Source organism: Bradysia coprophila, unplaced genomic scaffold, assembly GCF_014529535.1.
Source record: "Bradysia coprophila strain Holo2 unplaced genomic scaffold, BU_Bcop_v1 contig_732, whole genome shotgun sequence".
Lineage (NCBI taxonomy): Eukaryota > Metazoa > Arthropoda > Insecta > Diptera > Sciaridae > Bradysia > Bradysia coprophila.
The window spans coordinates 2,028,403-2,047,680 of NW_023503972.1; the positions used below are offsets into that span (position 1 = coordinate 2,028,403).

The window sequence follows — 19,278 nt, forward strand, 5'->3', positions numbered from 1 at the left end:
TTGAATGAAACACAAAGTTTAAGATAATTTTTTTTGGCTTGATTTGTTCGTTAGTCAAGCCCTTTTCGCTCAAACATGCTCATCGCAAATGTGCAATGTTCGGAAAAATTGAACTAAAAATAGTCTCCGCTTTATAAATTCCCTCTTCAAGTTTATTTCGATGCAACAGTTCGTGAGAAGTGCAATTGTTCATATAAATAGAGAATAGGCAGAAAGTAAATTTAAACAAAAAAAAATCGAATTTTTATTGCACAAATGTTTGGAATGTGGTCTCTTTTGATAATAATTATTGTGTCGAACTGTGCTACGTTTGCGAGTGTTTCTTCGACACTTTGGTCCATTTGATATTGAACGGATTTATTGAACTGTAATTAATATATTTTGGAACAGTGGATCCTGTGATGGCCGTTCTAAGACGATGCATCAGTGAAGTGTCAATGATTGTCTTTCGAGCTACTCATTCCGGCGAAAGAGCCTGGCGAGAGGAATATTTAAAGTAATTTCGTTAATTTAATTCAATGAAATTTAAATATTTTCAAATTCAGTTTTTGCCGCTTTGGCGAATATATTTCAAAAATCAATATTGAATTTCATGAATTTGTTTTAAGACAACAAAAATTATCATTTTCGTGTCGTCTGATGTGCTTTAAAATATTCGCAAAATTCGTCGACTTAACCATATTTTGCACGGCAGAACTGTTTGCTGAAATGGTAATTTTGTATCAAAATGCGCATTTTTATACCTGTTCAGAAAACACACATCGCAGGTGAAAATTCTATCTTCCTACCGGGATCCGACCAGAAAAAAAAACCTAAAATCAGACGTCATCACTAACGTCACAACGTTAGAAGTTTCTATGTCAGTATTTAATCAACTAAACTGACTCGTGGTCCAAGAGAGTAAAGTTTATTTTACTCTGCTGTGGTTAGTACCCATGGGGTAGATGGTTAATTGTCAAATCGATTCTGACCCGGGTCATTCGGGAATCAAAAAGGTTATTCTGACCCATAAATCAAAAGGCTTTATGACTAAAATTCCTTTTCATGCTTCGGGCCGAAAATGAGGGCCATTTTTGATTTTTCTGAGTTTTCGGTCCTTTTCATGAAAACTCACATGTGTACCTTCTTTGAACGGTTGATTTTAGGCACTTTCGCTTGTAAGCCTCACTCCGTTCGGCCAACAACTCACGAAATTGCCTAAAATCAATCGTGCAAATCAGGTATTCAAATGACGATTTTATACCAAAGCATAGCTGTGGTAATGGAAAAGAAAGTATTATGGACGCCAGCCACGGAACTGAATTTCAAATTTTTTTAAGACTGCTTGTTATTTTGGTTGAGAAATATTATCTTCTAACGAAGATAATCGGAGGAAATTTTCGTAGACTCTCACATACCGCTTTTTAGTCCCAAGTACAAAGTAATTGACTTTTGTGTGCAGGGCCTAATATTGAGAATTGTTTCACTAAATTTCAGCAAATTTTATTACAAAAATTCACTTAATTTGGTTGACCACCAGATGAACAGACCAGATGAAAAGTTAGGATAAGTTAGGCGCATGACTGATATCTCGCTTAAATGTAGGCTAGAGACATAATTGTAGGCTAAAGACATAAATGTAGGCTAAAGACATAAATGAAGGCTGGACATGTGCCCACAAATTGATCGTATTTGGGTTACATCTAATATACTCGCTAGAAAAAATCCATGTGGAACTTTGTCTGACGCAGGATCGCAAGAACTGAACACGGTTCATTTTGGTGGAAGACCAGTACAACCACTGAACCCATCGTAGACAAGCTGTCGAAATATTATTTCAAAACTAAGATTCGATACAACATTTCTACATACATTATATCGTTAGACTGACAGTCTATAATTATTTAAACATCTGAAATGATTTGACTTAACGTTGTGATAGTGCTTACTCACAGCACATACCGGCGATCATAATGTATCGTACGTGAATTGTATAATTAATCGGAACTCTTTGTAATTAATAGACTTCACTCCTGTTTAGAAGCTGGTAATTTACATCGTACGTAAATCGTATGCCTCTGTCTATACTCAAATTATCATGTGATTAATATCTTCAAACTTTAGTTTACTTTTTCAACCAGATGTGAATATTATAACATGTCTCAGCGCACACACTCTGTGCCTTGAAAATGAGAAACCAATATTTTTCATTGCACATAATATAATATTGGTTTGTATTAAATCCATATAATGTTCCGTAATCATCACATTAAATTCCCAACAATTTAAAAGTGTAAATAAACCACAAATAACCCACATTCAAATAGATATCCAAAAAAATATTTACTCCATTTAATACAGAACGTTGCCCATGAGTGTGTATAGTTTATAGTATATATATTCATCCACATTTCGAATGTAATATTCTAGCAAATTATTGTATTTTATGTCATTCGGTGCTGGTATTTAGTATACACTGGGCTGTGATATGTGTACTTAATGAAACAATTATTTTAATGTTTTGTTGCCATGCCGCAGGAAATAATTAGTTAAAATCATTATCAAAATGATAGCAAAAAATTGGCGAGATTTTTTTCGATGTCTCGTGCACACATTTGCTGTACCAGAGCTTCCATTTATGTTTTTAGATGTATGATGACGAAAGTCCACTACATATGTTCGGTTGTAATTTTTGTTGAAGCACACATGTCGGATTTGTACAACTTGCTGAACCACCTCATATCCAAATTTATAATTTTTCGTTTGTTTCAAAAATTACGAACAAAGTCTTTGAACGCGGATTTCATTTGTGTTGTATACCGAGCCTCCGTGCTACACATCTCATTTACGTCACGTCATATTCGTTTGCCATAGGTATATTGTTGATTTGTATTGAATTAAACACCTACCCTCGACATATTTCTCAATATTCTATGATCATTAATTTATTCACATACTCTTATGACTGATCGTCTAGCAATTTTGTTTTACTTCTATTTGTGAATTGCGTTAAACACAATATTCTATTACTCATTGATCTCATATAGAATTAAGAATTTAATTTCCAATTTCCACCTATTCATTTACTGTACTTGTAGTAGATTGATAAACATCCTGTCTGAACGTTTTATTTTAACAGAATATTATTGCTATTAACACCAAATGTACTTTGAATTTCGCGGCATAAGTTGTGGTACGAAAGTTGATAACCGTAATGTAGTTACACATACCAAAGCGAAAGAGACCTAATTCAAATTTTTCTTTTCTTTTTCTGTCAAGTTTGATAAGACACGCATTAAACCACAGGCTTGTGCCGAATCAGCAACAGCTGAACTTCACCAGCTGATCAACAGACACACTCTACTTTTATAATATACAATCAAAACACATTCTAAACAACAAGTTTACTACAGTCATTCGTGTTATGTGCGCACATAGATGACCTTAACGTATGCATGCCCTGTATGTAGCTTGTCTTTGAATTGTTTTCTATACAAAGGTATCGTCTTTGTCGACCAGCTGGAGATGTTCAGCTGTTGCTGATTCGGCACAAGCTTTAGGTTTAATGCGTGTCTTATCAAACTTGACAGAAAAAGAAAAGAAAAATTTGAATTCGGTCTAATTCTCGTCAATATGTGTAGCTAGACTCTAGCTGCTAGAGTTAAACACCTCAATACGAAAACAAACTGCGAGAGTGACGTTTATTTTTCTTCGTTCTCTGACGTAATTTCGCATTACGTGTTTTTTGCATTAGGTGCTTTTCGCATTAGGTGCGTTTCGCATCTTTTAGTTGAATTTTCAGCAAATTTTGGCGAATTTGGCGAATTTGACGAATTTTGACGAATTTTGGCGAATTTTGACGAATTTTGGCGATTTTTTGTGAATTTATACATGATTTTAAGAAATTTCAAAGAATCTTAGAACTTAGTTACATATTTTTGGCCAAGACATTCCAGAAATCTATTTTTAACCGGGAAGCCATGATGGCTTTTTTTTTTTGGAAAAACGATGAAAAATGTCCTAATTTTGTGAATTTTACATATATTTGTGAATTTGGTAGATTCTTGCATATTTTTGTTATGCTATATCACAAAACTAGCAAAATATTTCAAAAAACATAAATTTGGAAGAAAATTTTCAAAATTTGAATTTTTTAATTTGGGAGAATTTCGGCGAATTTCGACGAATTTTGGCGAATTTTGGCGAATTTCGGCAAATTAATTCAACTTAATAGCCCCTGTCGTACACACATTGATTTTTCATTCATTCTTTGCACCAGTGTCTGAACTTGTAGCAGTTGTTTGACATCTATAGTTCTTCCGTTGATAAACTTTGTTACGAAGCTCCACACCATCTAAGATTTGGTCAACATAAATTTGATATGTTATCTGTTGAACAACAGGCGTCCGACTACTGGTTCATGTCCGGAGACTGGTGCCACAACCCTTTTCAACATGAAAAATTAAATTCGTGAAAAATGTATGTTGCCTCTTTACTCCATTTTATAATATTACAATGGTTGGCCAAAAAAGGTTCAAATGAATGCGGCACCTGATCGTTCTCTTACTTGTAATCATGACGTTTGATTTTTTCGATAAATTTGGAGGAGGTATGCTACCAACTCAAAAACCGATCACATTTTTTTCAACAAAACTTTAAAATTGTTACCATCACAAACTGGAATGTCAAACATAATTTACTTAACCATTAACTCATTTATTTTAACGTTGCTATGTGCAGATGTGTGTATAAATACATATGGTAAAATTGTGTAAACAGGAAAAGTATAATGATATTTCTACACGATAAGTTTTTGTGTAACACCGAATCGATTATCTAATTTACAAATTATGCTTTTAGAGTTGTAATTCAGATTCGTTTAAACATCACTCATTAACTATGCTCATATCATTGAAGGTATTATAATAGTCTTTTGGACTCTGTGTGCTCAATTTCTACTATTCTATCCACTCTCTGGCATCCTGACTCCATAAATATTTTCATGTTTTTCATTCCATCCAACCGAAATTGCAAAACATTAAATTTGTCAAGGTCTTCCAAACTTAACTTCCGATTTCGTCTGTGAACGGAAGGTAAATATATATCGATTTGTTTGACGCATAGTGACGATCTGGTTCCAAATTTAGCTCAATATTTGCTCTCTTCACGAAACAATTGCTAAAATATTTGCTATTAGACTGCCGTGTAATAGAACGGAAAATTAAGATGTTATGACGATGCTTTGGAACAACTTTTATTATTTAGAGGAACGTCAAATTTAATTATAGTCGAATAAATAATGCTGAGTGTAATGTTTGATTAAACGGCTGTGTTTTGCTTAATATATTCAAAAACAACAGACACAAACATACATTTCATTTAACTTCAAATGCAAATTTTTGGACAAAACATTTTTTATCCAAATGGAAAATTTCCTGGAAAATTCGTAAAGTTTTGTTTGTTAGGCCAATATCCTCTCTAGCAAACATCGTTTTAGCGCTGTCAAAATATCACCTCATTTCTTTGATTGTAGAATCATGCATTGTAATATCCAATTTTACATGTAAAATGCAAAGGCTATGTTGTATTTTGACCTTATTGAATGTACTTCGATTGCTAGAGAGGTTATTTGTTAGGCCTATTCATCATGAGGAGAAATGATGTGAATGGGCCAATTAGTACTTTGCCATTAATGGAAATAATGTTCGTCTAATTCTCGTACTTTGATTCTGTTGGTGTCTATTTGTTTCTTCTGGTGCTTTCCGACCTAATGGCATAGTATTCTAATACTTTATCGAGTTGAATGTGAGATTGCATAGTATTATCTTACCCATAGACATCAGTCGTAGTGTTATTTTCAGAAAAGAGCCCCACAGTAAAATTGTTATACTACAATGAAATCCCAGTTAGATCAGGCTCTCAATGGGAATAAGTCTTCAAAAATGCTGCTCAGCCTAGAAATTGGAAGTTCTGCACAGTGCTAGAATTGGTAATTTCAAACATTGAATAGGATTTAAATCGTTCATTCCACTAGAAATCTCCACTAAAGTATGCCTACGCAAGCCTATATGTTGTACGAAGTGACTTTTTGCAGACAATTGCAAAAGTTTCTTTTTTCGTGTACAAACTGGCCTAACAATTCAGTTTTTCGTCAGACACAAGTTAGTTTTTCCCTTAACAAACTGGGCCTAAAGTAGAGTGTTTCCTCAGAAGAAACTTGAACCTCAAATGTTTCGAAAATTGGGTACAAATTGGTACAATTTGGTAATTACACCCTGGTGTAAATAGTGATAAAAAGAATGGAGAAATACCACCTTACCTGCCACATCTCTCGTAGATACATTTTGCCAAAAGTTTACAAAATTCTATAAAAAGTAATGTTTGCTAACTGATTTGAGTGAGTTTCACTGACAAGAAAGAGTTGTAAATCTTACCCGTAGATTGACTGGAGTAAGTTTGTCTGCTACAGATTCTCAACACTTTTTTGTCGGAGTGAATATTAAGGCTTCTTATTGTGTGCCTTAATGCCCAAAAGTAGAAAAATGTACAAGACAACGACAATAATAACGTCTGAGATCTATTTTCTTGCTATTGTAAACCATTTCGACACGCGTACCAAAAGAATCATGAACCGAAGCGATAGCAGAGGTTCGTGACGCTAGTCGACTTCCTAAAAAAGAAAACAACCAACGGGAGACTAAGGAACCTATATACAGGCGAACATTTTAACTTTTCCATACTGAACCAAATTAAAAACGAGCCGTCAGAACAGTCGGAGCGTTTGCTGCGACTGAGCCCCGTACAAACCCGTACATCTATTGCGCACGTGACCCTACTTCGTCCGTCGCCCTACTCTTACCCTAAGCCTATTGCGCCCGTAAACGTCGTAAAATTCTTATGCAATGTGTACGTCTTAAAAATTGCGCATAGCGCAATTACGAAGCCCCGTACGACGTTCCTTTCAAAAGTAGCACAAACTACACTTCCCACTGATCAGTGATTTTGGAATTATCATTTTCACCTATTTATATTGATTTTACAAAAATCCAAAATGGCGGCCGACGGCCATTTTGTTAGGAGGTGGAAAGTACAACGGCTGCTTTACATTCGTTAGTACCTTTCAAACAAACAAAAATTCATGAAATTCGGTTAAATTTTACTCGAGATATTAACAAAAAACACCACCTTCACTGTACGGCCGAGTAGCCACATATAAGCTCACTCCAAGAGACCTAGCTCACGCTCCGGTAAACCGAATTTCATAAACTTTTTTTTCTCTGATTGGTACGGTCAATACCTATCTAATAAATCAAAATCTATCTAAATCCGTTCAAATTTGACTAACCTACAAGCAAAAACGGATTGCCGCCCTGTACCTAGTTCACACCAAGGGGTCTAACTCACGAGTCGGTCATCCAATTTCCATAAACTTTTTTTTTGTGGATAGGTATTGTAAATACCTTTCATTTGATGTATCACTTACAAGTGTAGCCTTTAAATGGCCAGAGAAATCTTTGGAAAACGTTAAAGCACTTATGGGGCCCCAGCTCTGGAGGGGTCGACCCAAAATCGCCCATCTTCGAACTTAGCCTCACTATTTCAACTACCTTTCAGGGAAAAAAAAAATTTTGAAATCGGATTTGATTTACTCAAGATATCGACGTGACAGACGGACAGACGGACAGACGGACAGAAGGACAGACGGACAGACGGACAGACACAATTTTTATTGCGGATTCGTTATCTATGAACATAGGCAAACACTTTGCCCTTACCGTCTGCTTCGAATTCCATCAATTACACACGGCATCGTAATCCTATAAGCCCCTTCGTACTTCGTACGGGGCTAAAAATATATGTTCAAACGAAAGTGCTCGTCAATACGAGTTCAACGAGCTATAGATCATTAAAAACGGTGGTCTACATCCGGAGAAAACACCACTTGAAATGAAGCATCTTCACACATTTTCAGCACAGTCTCCATATTCGAGTTAATAGAAATGTTTTACTTAATTTCTGTAAATTTAATTAAAACATTTTCACGAACATTTCCAAAAAACGCACTTATATGAAAGCCATTATTTCATTCATATGTCAAAAATGACAGCTACACATTTTCATTATAATGATTGTGTAGTAGATCAGTGTTGCCGTGCTTCATATAAAATGTGCGCGAAATTATGAATTTGAAAAATTTGTTTGTTCGCAAAATTTTTGGATCATTTTGGAATTTCAGGTTTCAGGTTTCAATGTGGAATTTGTTTTAGGGTTAGAATGTCCAACAAAATGGTGGAAAGCAGCCATCTTGAAAATTCTTTGAATTTTTTGTATTTATTGTATTTAGGCCTATATGGCATGGCACATACTTAGTTGGAGTAAATTGGTAATCATAGAGTTTCGTTGACGGATAACTTTTTCCGGCATTTCAAGAAAATAGCGACCATCTTGAAATTTCGTATTTTTTAGATATTTTCGGCTATACGGTATGTAGAGAGTTGGGAAAAAGTGTCACTTGTACAGTTTCGTTGGTGGAAAACTTTTTTCGATATTTCAAGAAAAATGCGGCCATCTTGAAATTTCGGATTTTAGAGATATTTTCGACTATACGGCATGTAGAGAGTTAAGATAAAGTGTCGTTTGTACAGTTTCGTTGGTGGAAAACGTTTTTCGATATTTCAAGAAAATTGCGGCCATCTTGAAATTTCGTATTTCTGAGATATTTTCGGCTATACGGCATGTAGAGAGTTGGGATAAAGTGTCACTTGTACTGTTTCGTTGACGGTAAACTTTTATCTACATTTCAAGAATATGGCGGTTATCTTGAAATTTCATATTTTTGAAATATTTTCGGCTATACTGCATGTTCAACTTAAGAAAACACAATTTTAGATCGTTTATCAGAGTTTTAATGTCCATCGACGCACCCAGTGCATTAAGTGATTTCCAGTGTATGATAACTTGGCGCAAAATGTCAGATGCTGAGGAAACCCCTCATACGACAATAATCATCTGCCACTTTGTGACGCATTTTTTTTGTAAAACTTTCGTTGTAAAATCTCATCGGTAAAATTCTCGTTGACATATTTTCTTGTTAAAATTTTCTTGGTGAAAATTGATTACGTTGAGGCGCAGAATGCGTCACCAAAACTGATATCAAATGTTTTGGAAGTTTAATTTTTACTACACTAGCGTCACCTTTTCCTCTTTGAGGTTTTTGTGGGATATCAACTTACTATTCCGACTATTATTTGGTGTGGTTGGATTATACGAGAAGTGCAATTGTTTTTATTTGGAACAAAATCAAGAGCAACATCGCAACGGTGTTGAGGAATTTCGCGCCACGTTATTCACAATAACCCACAAAGTGACATTTTCCTTATATGAAATGTGTCATTTTGTCTATTATTGTGAATGACGTGGCGCGAGATTCCTAGCAGCCATCGCAACCTACATACGAATTTCGAACATCATAATACAATACAGCAAGGGTCATAGTATAACTGGTGAAGGAATCTCGCGCCGTGTCATTCACTATAATTCACAAAGTGACATCTTCCTTATACAAAATGTGTTAAAATGTGAATAATTGTGAATGACGCGGCGCGAGATTCCTAGCAACCGTATAACTGCTTATCGGGACAACTATTAAGGGTGTAATCGCACTTACGTTATTTAGGTCTCCGTTTACGTTTCAACAATGGAAAGTAGAGGGAGCTTACACTGTTTAATCGCAAACGGAGACCTAAGCGGAGTATGTGCGCGGATGCAATTACATGTCAGGCTTATACTAAATTTTTGTATGCCTTTTGAATTGTATTCCAACTGCTTCTCCCGACAGTAATCTCGTAAATTCCATGCGAGAAATTTATTAAATTTATTCTGTAAATGTCAAAAAATGGGTGGCAAAACAACCAACAACATACTTTTTAGCCCCGTACGAAGGACGAAGGGGCTTATAGGATTACGATGCCGTGTGTAATTGATGGAATTCGAAGCAGACGGTAAGGGCAAAGTGTTTGCCTATGTTCATAGATGACGAATCCGCAATAAAAATTTGGGCCGTCTGTCCGTCTGTTCGTCTGTCCGTCTGTCTGTCACGTCGATATCTTGAGTAAATCAAATCCGATTTCAACAAATTTTTTTCCCTGAAAGATAGTCAAAATAGTGAGGCTAAGTTCGAAGATGGGCATATTCGGGTCGGCCCTTTGTGAGTTAGGGCCACCTAAGTGATTTAAGGTCTTTTGGTGATATTTATGGCAAAATAAACGATGGAAATGTAAATGAAACGGCAAATGATAGGTATTGTCAATACCAATCCAGGAAAAAAACGTTTTTTAAAATCGGGTGAGTGGACCGTGAGTTAGGGCCTTAGAAGTGAAAAGCTACTAGGGCCCTATGTGTATTTTACATAGAACTCAAGTAAATTTAATCCGTTTTTCGTAATTTTTGTTTCATTTGGAAGGTAATCGAACGCCGAATAGAAAGTTGTTGAAAAAAAATTAAATTTGGGTCCTTGGACTAAGGCCACTACTAGGGCCCTAAGTGTATTTTACATTGAACTCGAGTAAATTTCATTCGTTTTTCGTAATTTTTGTGTCATTTGGAAGGTAATCAAAGGCCGAATAGAATGTTGTTGAAAAAAAAATTAAATTTGGGTCCTCGGACTAAGGCCGCTACTAGGGCCCTATGCGTATTTTACATACAACTCGAGTAAATTTCATCCGTTTTTCGTAATTTTTGTTTCATTTGAAAGATAATCGAACACCGAATAGAATGTTGTTGAAAAAAAAATTAAATTTGGGTCCTTGGACTAAGGCCGCTACTAGGGCCCTATGTGTATTTTACATATAACTCGAGCAAATTTCATCCGTTTTTCGTAATTTTTGTTTCATTTGGAAGGTAATCAAAGGCCGAATAGAATGTAGTTGAAAAAAAAATTAAATTTGGGTCCTTGGACTAAGGCCGCTACTAGGGCCCTATGTGTATTTTACATATAACTCGAGCAAATTTCATCCGTTTTTCGTAATTTTTGTTTCATTTGAAAGATAATCGAACACCGAATAGAATGTTGTTGAAAAAAAAATTAAATTTGGGTCCTTGGACTAAGGCCGCTACTAGGGCCCTATGTGTATTTTACATATAACTCGAGCAAATTTCATCCGTTTTTCGTAATTTTTGTTTCATTTGGAAGGTAATCAAAGGCCGAATAGAATGTAGTTGAAAAAAAAATTAAATTTGGGTCCTCGGACTAAGGCCGCTACTAGGGCCCTATGCGTATTTTACATACAACTCGAGTAAATTTCATCCGTTTTTCGTAATTTTTGTTTCATTTGAAAGATAATCGAACACCGAATAGAATGTTGTTGAAAAAAAAATTAAATTTGGGTCCTTGGACTAAGGCCGCTACTAGGGCCCTATGTGTATTTTACATATAACTCGAGCAAATTTCATCCGTTTTTCGTAATTTTTGTTTCATTTGGAAGGTAATCAAAGGCCGAATAGAATGTTATTGAAAAAAAAATTAAATTTGGGTCCTCGGACTAAGGCCGCTACTAGGGCCCTATGTGTATTTTACATATAACTCGAGCAAATTTCATCCGTTTTTCGTATTTTTTGTTTCATTTGGAAGGTAATCAAAGGCCGAATAGAATGTAGTTGAAAAAAAAAATTAAATTTGGATCCTCGGACTGAGGCCGATACTAGGCCCTATGTGTATTTATACTCAATAAATTAAAATTTTAGGGCTATTTGAAATTTTTGTTTTATTTGAAAGGAACGTCGTACGCAATAGATATACGGGTTTCTACGGGGCTCAGTCGCAGCAAACGCTCCGACTGTTCTGATGGCTCGTTTCTAATTTGTTTCACACAAAAAAAAAATACCCAAAAACAAAATCACTCAATAAATAGCATTTATATAGACTATGTGTGTATAAGAATAGCGGTTTAATAGGTGCAAAACTTTATTTCTGTGCCTTAGAATCATAATTCGACGTATTTCGTCACTGCACCTACGATCGAAAAGTGATTGCTAAGAAAAGCTGAAATTGTTGTAATGTTTTTCGTCTCATTATGATCCTTACGGCACAGAGAACGTAGTTCGTGACTCGTGACGAAAGCAGAATTTTTTCAGGACTAGTCTTAAGCTTGTCCTACTCGGCTTCGCCTCGTTAGGACAAGCTTAAGACTAGTCCTGAAACTTGTGACGAAAAATACTATTTACGCATTGCAACTTGCAACCATTGATTGAAGAAATTAATGATTGCAACATTCATATTTAAATGCTATACGACTGCATCTCTCTTTTTTAGTGGTTTGTCTCCATTCGTTTCCGTATTGATTCTTGCATGAATAGGGTCCATGGATATCACCAACACATCTTGTCCATTTACATATTTTCTCTAAATAATTTTTATTTAATATTATCATTTTCAATTGAGCGAAAAGAGTAAAAATCAAGGCTGTAAACTTTACAGCCTTGGTAAAAATTACGTTCTGCTTTACAACATCTTCTCTTTGCCGAGTCAAATTTACAGCTGCTGCCATCGGTGGTTTTAGCGAATAAACCGTAATTGTATTGATCGCAGATACCTTGATCATTTCTTAACCAGCCTTCGCAAGGAGTCCATTTGCAAACTGACTCTATGTAATAAAAAAAAAACAATAGAATCAAACAATTTTTTAACTGTGTGTTTCAATTGTAAGGTTTGTTTTTTGTAAAAAATTCTTAAAACTTATAAAGCGAACCTATTTTGACTATAATACAACTCAACAACAAAATTATCACTAAGTAATTCATATTCGAGTCAGCAAATTGAACAGCAAAGAAGTTCTATCGATTCTGCTTTTTATAAGTGGGTGGGTGTAGGTAACTGGAATACCTGCATGCCCTAGAAAGACGATATATATTTTATCATTACCGTCGCTAATACAATTTATTCCCAACCTGTTTTGTTTTATAAAACATAAAAGCGCAGAAGAATAGTACATTTCGTACCCAGGACAAAAAGTCTTTTTAGCGTGTGAGAAGTTTCCGAAGGCGAGGTCTGGAATCAAATACGCTAAAACAGACTTTTAGTCCGTGGCACGAATAGTATTTTTCATATTGGACGGAGAGAAAGTGCGACGAAGTTGCACTTTTCGGATCCTAGGTGTGAAAAAACATTTTAAACATTTTTACTCGGTTATGTTAACACAGTTTTCTTTTTAAAATGCAAATTTAAATTCGATAAAACCACATAAAATACGATGGATTTAAAAAAGAACAATTCAAATTATCGTAAAACAATTCAATAAATTTTAACAAATTTTCATGTCGAATCACTTGAATTCTTTTTTGGAACAGTTTTGATTCCTTATCAAATTCCAATGAAATTTCCATCGTTACTTTTTTGACGTTGCGTCGTAGCAATATTTCGCAATTGAATTGGAGCAAAGTCTCTAATTATAAACCTATTTACTCCTGTCTTAGAGTAAAATGTTAGCTCAGCTTGCATTTTCTTAAATATATGTTCAACATCGTGCAGTTTTTAATAATTTCATTTACCTAATTCATATGTAAATTCTACCATTTGTAGACAAAAATAATTTATAAAATAACTCAAGTCTGCAAATTATGGTGATTTCGCTAGCCGTTAGAGGAAATTTACCCCAAAAATATGTGTAAATCAGTTTTAATCGACTCCAGATATACGTAATTATCCCACAAAAACCTCAAAGAGGAAAAGGTGACGCTAGTGTAGTAAAAATTAAACTTCCAAAACATTTGATATCGGTTTTGGTGATGCATTCTGCGCCTCAACGTAATCAATTTTCATTACGCTATTTGTAACTCAACATTTTTTTATTTCAATTTCAGATATCGGCAAACGCGATATTCGTCGCGTCGCATAAGAAAACGTGTTATTTTTAAACATGGAGACTGTAATGTTGTTCAAGGAAACGTTGCGAAGCGTCGTAGACGCTACATGCAGGTAAATATTTTGTCACCATTACCATAGAACTCAAAACTATCACACGCAAAATGGATTAATGGAAGTAATTTCATGTTATGTATCGATGTGCGCTTGAAACAACCGACTCACAGACTTAACGATTCGCGCTTTTAAAATTATTTAAGCGAACAAGTGATTTAGCACCATGATGATCTAATTAGTAATGTAATTTATTAAAGGCAACGAATCAGACAATAAAAATTCTTTAAATTCCTGTGATTCTTGCGGAGCAATTGTGATAGCTCATCCATACTAAGTAATCGCTTTAAAGAAAGAAAAATCACACACATTCACTCTTTCGAATATACTTAAAAATAACGAATGACGGACTCTCACCGCCTTCGAAAGAGAAATCATTTTCGCATTTCTCTACTCACATTTTACTATTTGTTCAAGGTTCAATGCATACACTAAAAATTGCACACAAACGCAAACGCTTTAGTAGAAACCATTTCCATTAGTATTTTTATACCAGTCAATAAGACACCCGAAACGAATACTAACAAAATATTATGCAATCGACCATTCAATACAATTTCGTCATCTTTATCAATATAATCATAATCATGGGAAAGCTACTCATTTTCTTATAACACTATGCTGATAAAAAATAGCATTACGTCACTTCATTCAGCGTGCCATTCATTCATGCAATGCGATAGGGTGATCAAAATTTTGGGAAATAGCGAAGTTCTCTGCGATAGGAAACCCCATGGGCAAAATGAGACGACTAAAAAGGTTTCCATCAGGGACTATTTTGAGAAATCGAATTTCTCAAAATTTCTCAATTATTTCTCAAAGAATTTCTCAAAAATTTCTCAAATTTCTCAAAATTCTCAAATTTCTCAAAAATATAAAAAAATTCTCAAGAATTTCTCAAATTTCTCCAAATTTCTCAAAGAATTTCTCAAAAATAGTCCCTGGTTTCCATGGAGTAGCTACAAACTCAATGTTACCGAGACATTTCTATGACTTTATTCTAATGTTTGGTTTCTCAAAGTCGCCAATTTTGAAACAACAAATTGTCGTCAGCTTCATAAATTCACCTTGCCAAGAAAAAATTGTCATTGTGGCGTCAGAGCTTAATAAATCGAATCATAGATTGGGCACGTGCTTTTTCCGCTCGAATAATGATTGGCATCGGTGTCCACAGCTGCTTTCTCTGTCTTCATTTCACCGTCATGTACCTAACTTATGCATTGCCAATCATTCATCTCATTTCGTTGCCATATCACGCGTTTTAATCCAACCATTTGTCCGATTGGTTCATTCGCCAAGACATAAGCTGCTAACAAAAACGTTACACATTTTAGCCGTGTATTTGTGTCACCCTATCAGAGCTAAATATTTTTTTTTGTTTGTTATAAGATAGACTGAGATAGAGACACTTCTATTACATTTGTGAATTAAATATCTAATAATAATTAAAGGACATTTTTACCACACTAGTGGATGCACAGTGGCGTTGGACACTATTTGTTTTCACAATGAGTTTTATATCGACGTGGACGTTATTTGGCATTGTATGGTGGCTGGTAAGTGAATTGCAGATACAATTAACAATTGACAAGCCATAGAGCAGTTAATTCAAACAATTAATTTAAAAAAAAGAATTACACGGTTCGGACCAGCCAATTGAGTGTTTAATAAGTACAAGTTCTGCATCACGGGTATTTATGTAGCATATTAATCACAGCAGTGTTTTGTATCGGGCGATTAAATGCATGGATGATTGCACTATAAGATCATACAAATGAGATGACCATTGAAGTCATTTTACCACCGTTTACAATTTGTATAATTTACTAAATCTTGAAGAAAACTTCGTTTGTTTATGTTCCCATTTGCCCATTGCTCGCGTAGTCTTGTTTGCGCTACTCTATATGCAATCAACGCATCTTACTTTCACTACCACATCTTTATCCAAAGTAAAACGGATGCTGAACGTTTTCACATAAATGGCTTTTCCGGCTGGAAAAACAATTTTCCATTTTCTGGAAAGACAATTTTTCCCACATTTTTTACGGAAAAAGACATGTAATAAGGAAAAATTTTAAGACACACGGAATGACACAAGTGCCTGTACTGCACTAGTTGCAATAGTAACACCTTAACCTTAAGAGCGCTTACCCCTTGGAAAATTTTTAGCCTACATTTGTGCGCAAAGATATTCGTTTTTTGATGATTTCTCTGAACCAAAATCTTTTTTTCAAAACGTAAAACCATTAAAGCATGCAAAAATGTGTTACTTTTAAAGGAAAAATTTGTTTGTGGTTGATAACTTATCCCACTTGCAATGTTTTCTCCCAGTAGGTAAAGTTTTGACTAACAAACCAAATTTTCCTTTAAAAGTAACACATTTTTGCATGCTGGTTCAACTTTTTCAAAAAAAGATTTTGGTTTAGAGAAATCATCAAAAAACGAATATTTTTGCGCACAAATGTAGGCTAAAAATTTGCCAAGGGGTGAGCGCTCTTAACCTTTTCGGGTCAAATTTTTGATAACAATTTTCAAAAAATCCCTTAAAAAAGCTTCCTTTTCCTCTTACACCGATACCTAAACACTGTATGGTCGTGGATTAAAAACCTTGAAGTAAGGAAAAGAAAACATTTTTGAAGTCGATAAATATGATGCCATAGCAGCTCTCTAGCACCGACATAACTCCGACCGAGAGGTATGAGTTCTCTTCTATTTTTCATACAGAGAAGACCTATCTTTGACATAATTTGTGGGTTGTGTATGTGCTAGAGAGCTGCTGTGGTAATACTTATTAAACACTCTAAAGGCTTAGCTAAGAACATTGTTTCCTGCGATAATTTTCGATTAAATTAATTGGACACCTCTGAACTTCCGTTTAGACAATTAAAAATTCCATCTCCTTCAGCAGATGGTGTACCATTCATAGCTTAAAAACATTTAAGCCTTTTGATACGAATTCGGAAATTCATTTTATAAAAATATGATTTACATTCTGAACAGCTGGCTGAACCCAAATTTGCGTCCTTTTTTTTCATTAAAATATTAAAACGACTAACGAGTTTATTGAACGTAATATTAGGTGGCCTATTCGCACGGTGATATTGAATATGCTGAAAGACTGAGAACCGGTGTTGAAATGAATGAAACGCTCATTCCATGTGTGACGGAAATCAAAGGATATCAGTCGGCTCTTTTGTTTTCCATCGAAACACAGCACACAATAGGTAGGATTCGGTTTAGCCGAAACATGTTCAATGAAGATTGAAGAGTGGTTTTTACTAAATAAATGTTTCCCTTATTTTCAAGGCTACGGCAATCGATATATAACGGACGAATGTCCCGAAGCGATTTTCATTATGTGCTTGCAGTGCATTATGGGTGTATTCATTCAAGCATTTATGGTTGGCATTGTTTTTGCCAAATTAGCTAGGCCAATTAAACGTGCCCAAACGTTGTTATTTTCAAGGAATGCAGTCATATGCCATCGGGATGGTCTGCCGTGTTTGATGTTTCGCGTCGGTGATATGAGAAAGAGTCACATCATCGAGGCTCATATACGGGCGCAAATTATCCGGAAGAAGGTGAGTGGATTGTCGCTTGTTCGCCATTGTTTGCGAACGACTAAATGACTAACTAATTCTGCGATCATTTCTGATTTCTGTCTTGTACACCAAGGAACATAAGGTAAAAAGAAATAAACGATCTAATGTCGGCATCTCCGCCTATTTTGTTCGAATTTGTTTTCGTTGTGCACATTTTTCGGTTAGCATACCTTCAGGCGAATTATTGCTTGCTCGCGAATGAGTGCACGTTATAATGTAGACTATATGTCTGCTGGTATGCACATATAAGTTGTATTAGTCTAGTACACATTGACAATTCTGTGGCGAAGTCCAGAAATTCCAGAAATTTTTGGCTTTAAATTTAATTGATTACTCAGACTGTCGATTTAACATCAAGTCTTCCGATTAGTTATGGAACAATACCTTTAAAGACTCCACCTTTCTCGAATTATTTTTAGCCCCGTACGAAGTACAAAGGGGCTTATAGGTTTACGATGCCGTGTGTAATTGATGGAATTCGAAGCAGACGGTAAGGGCAAAGTGTTTGCCTATGTTCATAGATGACGAATCTGCAATAAAAATTTTGTCTGTCCGTCTGTCCGTCTGTCCGTCTGTCGGACTAAGGCCACTACTAGGGCCCTATGTGTTTTTTACATATAACTCGAGCAAATTTCATCCGTTTTTCGTAATTTTTGTTTCATTTGGAAGGTAATCAAAGGCCGAATAGAATGTAGTTGAAAAAAATTTAAATTTGGGTCCTCGGACTGAGGCCGATACTAGGCCCTTCAAAAAAATAAAATTTTAGGGCGATTTGAAATTTTTGTTTCATTTGAAAGGAACGTCGTACGGGGCTTCGTAATTGCGCTATGCGCAATTTGTAAGATGTACATATTACATAATAATTTTACTTTAACTACATTAACCGGCGCAATAGGCTTACGATCAAAGTAGGGTGACAGACGCACTAGGGTCACGAACGCAATAGATATACGGGTTTGTACGGGGCTCAGTCGCAGCAAACGCTCCGACTGTTCTGATGGCTCGTTTTTACTAAAAATATTGTAGGAATGCCAATACTACCCACCAATCTCTTCCCGGTACCTAAATTCACAATTCCAGTTTGTGAATGTAATGAGGCCCAAAATCAATGGAGTCACCCAAATCGTTTTCGTTTTGCTTGTTTCAGGTAACAAAAGAGGGCGAAGTGCTACCGTTCTACCAACAAGAACTCAGTATTGGTGCCGATGGTGGCCAAGATAGGTGAGTGCTAGCATGCTATGCATATAAATTGATAACAAGCAAATGACATTCACATTTTGCTCGCCATTTATTCAGACTAATGTTCATCTGGCCCACAACGATCGTACATAAGATAGATAGACATAGTCCATTGTATGCTTTATCGGCGCAGGATATGCTGAAAGAGCGATTCGAAATCGTTGTGATGTTAGGTTTGTGATTTTTTCGCCTTCCGTTTGACTGTTGTCTGTTGTGCTAAACGGTAGGTTTTCGAAATTCTAGAGGGTGTGGTTGAGTCCACGGGCATGACAACCCAAGCCAGAAGCAGTTACTTACCAACGGAAATTTTGTGGGGTCATCGATTCGAGCACGTCGTTACTTTCCGTAAAGAAACCGGTGAATATGAGGTTGACTACACACTCTTCAACAATACCTACGAAGTGGACACACCACTGTGCAGTTCGAAACAGCTCGACGAAGTTCGAGCCGAATTTCACTCACCGAACGGCTTAGGTATGGAAACTG

The 19,278-nt window shown here is 35.6% G+C and overlaps 1 protein-coding gene and 2 long non-coding RNA genes across 5 annotated transcripts in view; 1 reads left to right on the forward strand and 2 right to left on the reverse strand.

Annotated features, from left to right (window-relative positions):
• Positions 1-19,278, forward strand: part of LOC119084427 (G protein-activated inward rectifier potassium channel 3) — a 37,792-nt gene that overhangs the window by 18,080 nt on the left and 434 nt on the right. For 2 of the 3 annotated variants that reach the window (XM_037194405.1, XM_037194404.1), the window contains exons 3-9: positions 13,837-13,951; positions 15,403-15,507; positions 17,031-17,175; positions 17,258-17,532; positions 18,701-18,774; positions 18,850-18,965; positions 19,036-19,266. In XM_037194405.1, the coding sequence (XP_037050300.1) occupies positions 13,837-13,951; positions 15,403-15,507; positions 17,031-17,175; positions 17,258-17,532; positions 18,701-18,774; positions 18,850-18,965; positions 19,036-19,266 (1,061 nt within the window). Of the gene's footprint in view, positions 1-47; positions 313-390; positions 497-13,836; positions 13,952-15,402; positions 15,508-17,030; positions 17,176-17,257; positions 17,533-18,700; positions 18,775-18,849; positions 18,966-19,035; positions 19,267-19,278 lie in introns of those variants that run through there. The other variant, XM_037194406.1, reaches the window with a different exon arrangement.
• Positions 3,484-4,107, reverse strand: LOC119084429. Its single transcript, XR_005089060.1, has 2 exons — positions 4,071-4,107; positions 3,484-3,552 (listed from the first exon to the last, which is right to left on the reverse strand). It is a non-coding gene; the product is annotated as an uncharacterized LOC119084429 (long non-coding RNA).
• Positions 12,154-12,856, reverse strand: LOC119084428. The gene is made up of 3 exons (XR_005089059.1): positions 12,726-12,856; positions 12,471-12,620; positions 12,154-12,379 (listed from the first exon to the last, which is right to left on the reverse strand). It is a non-coding gene; the product is annotated as an uncharacterized LOC119084428 (long non-coding RNA).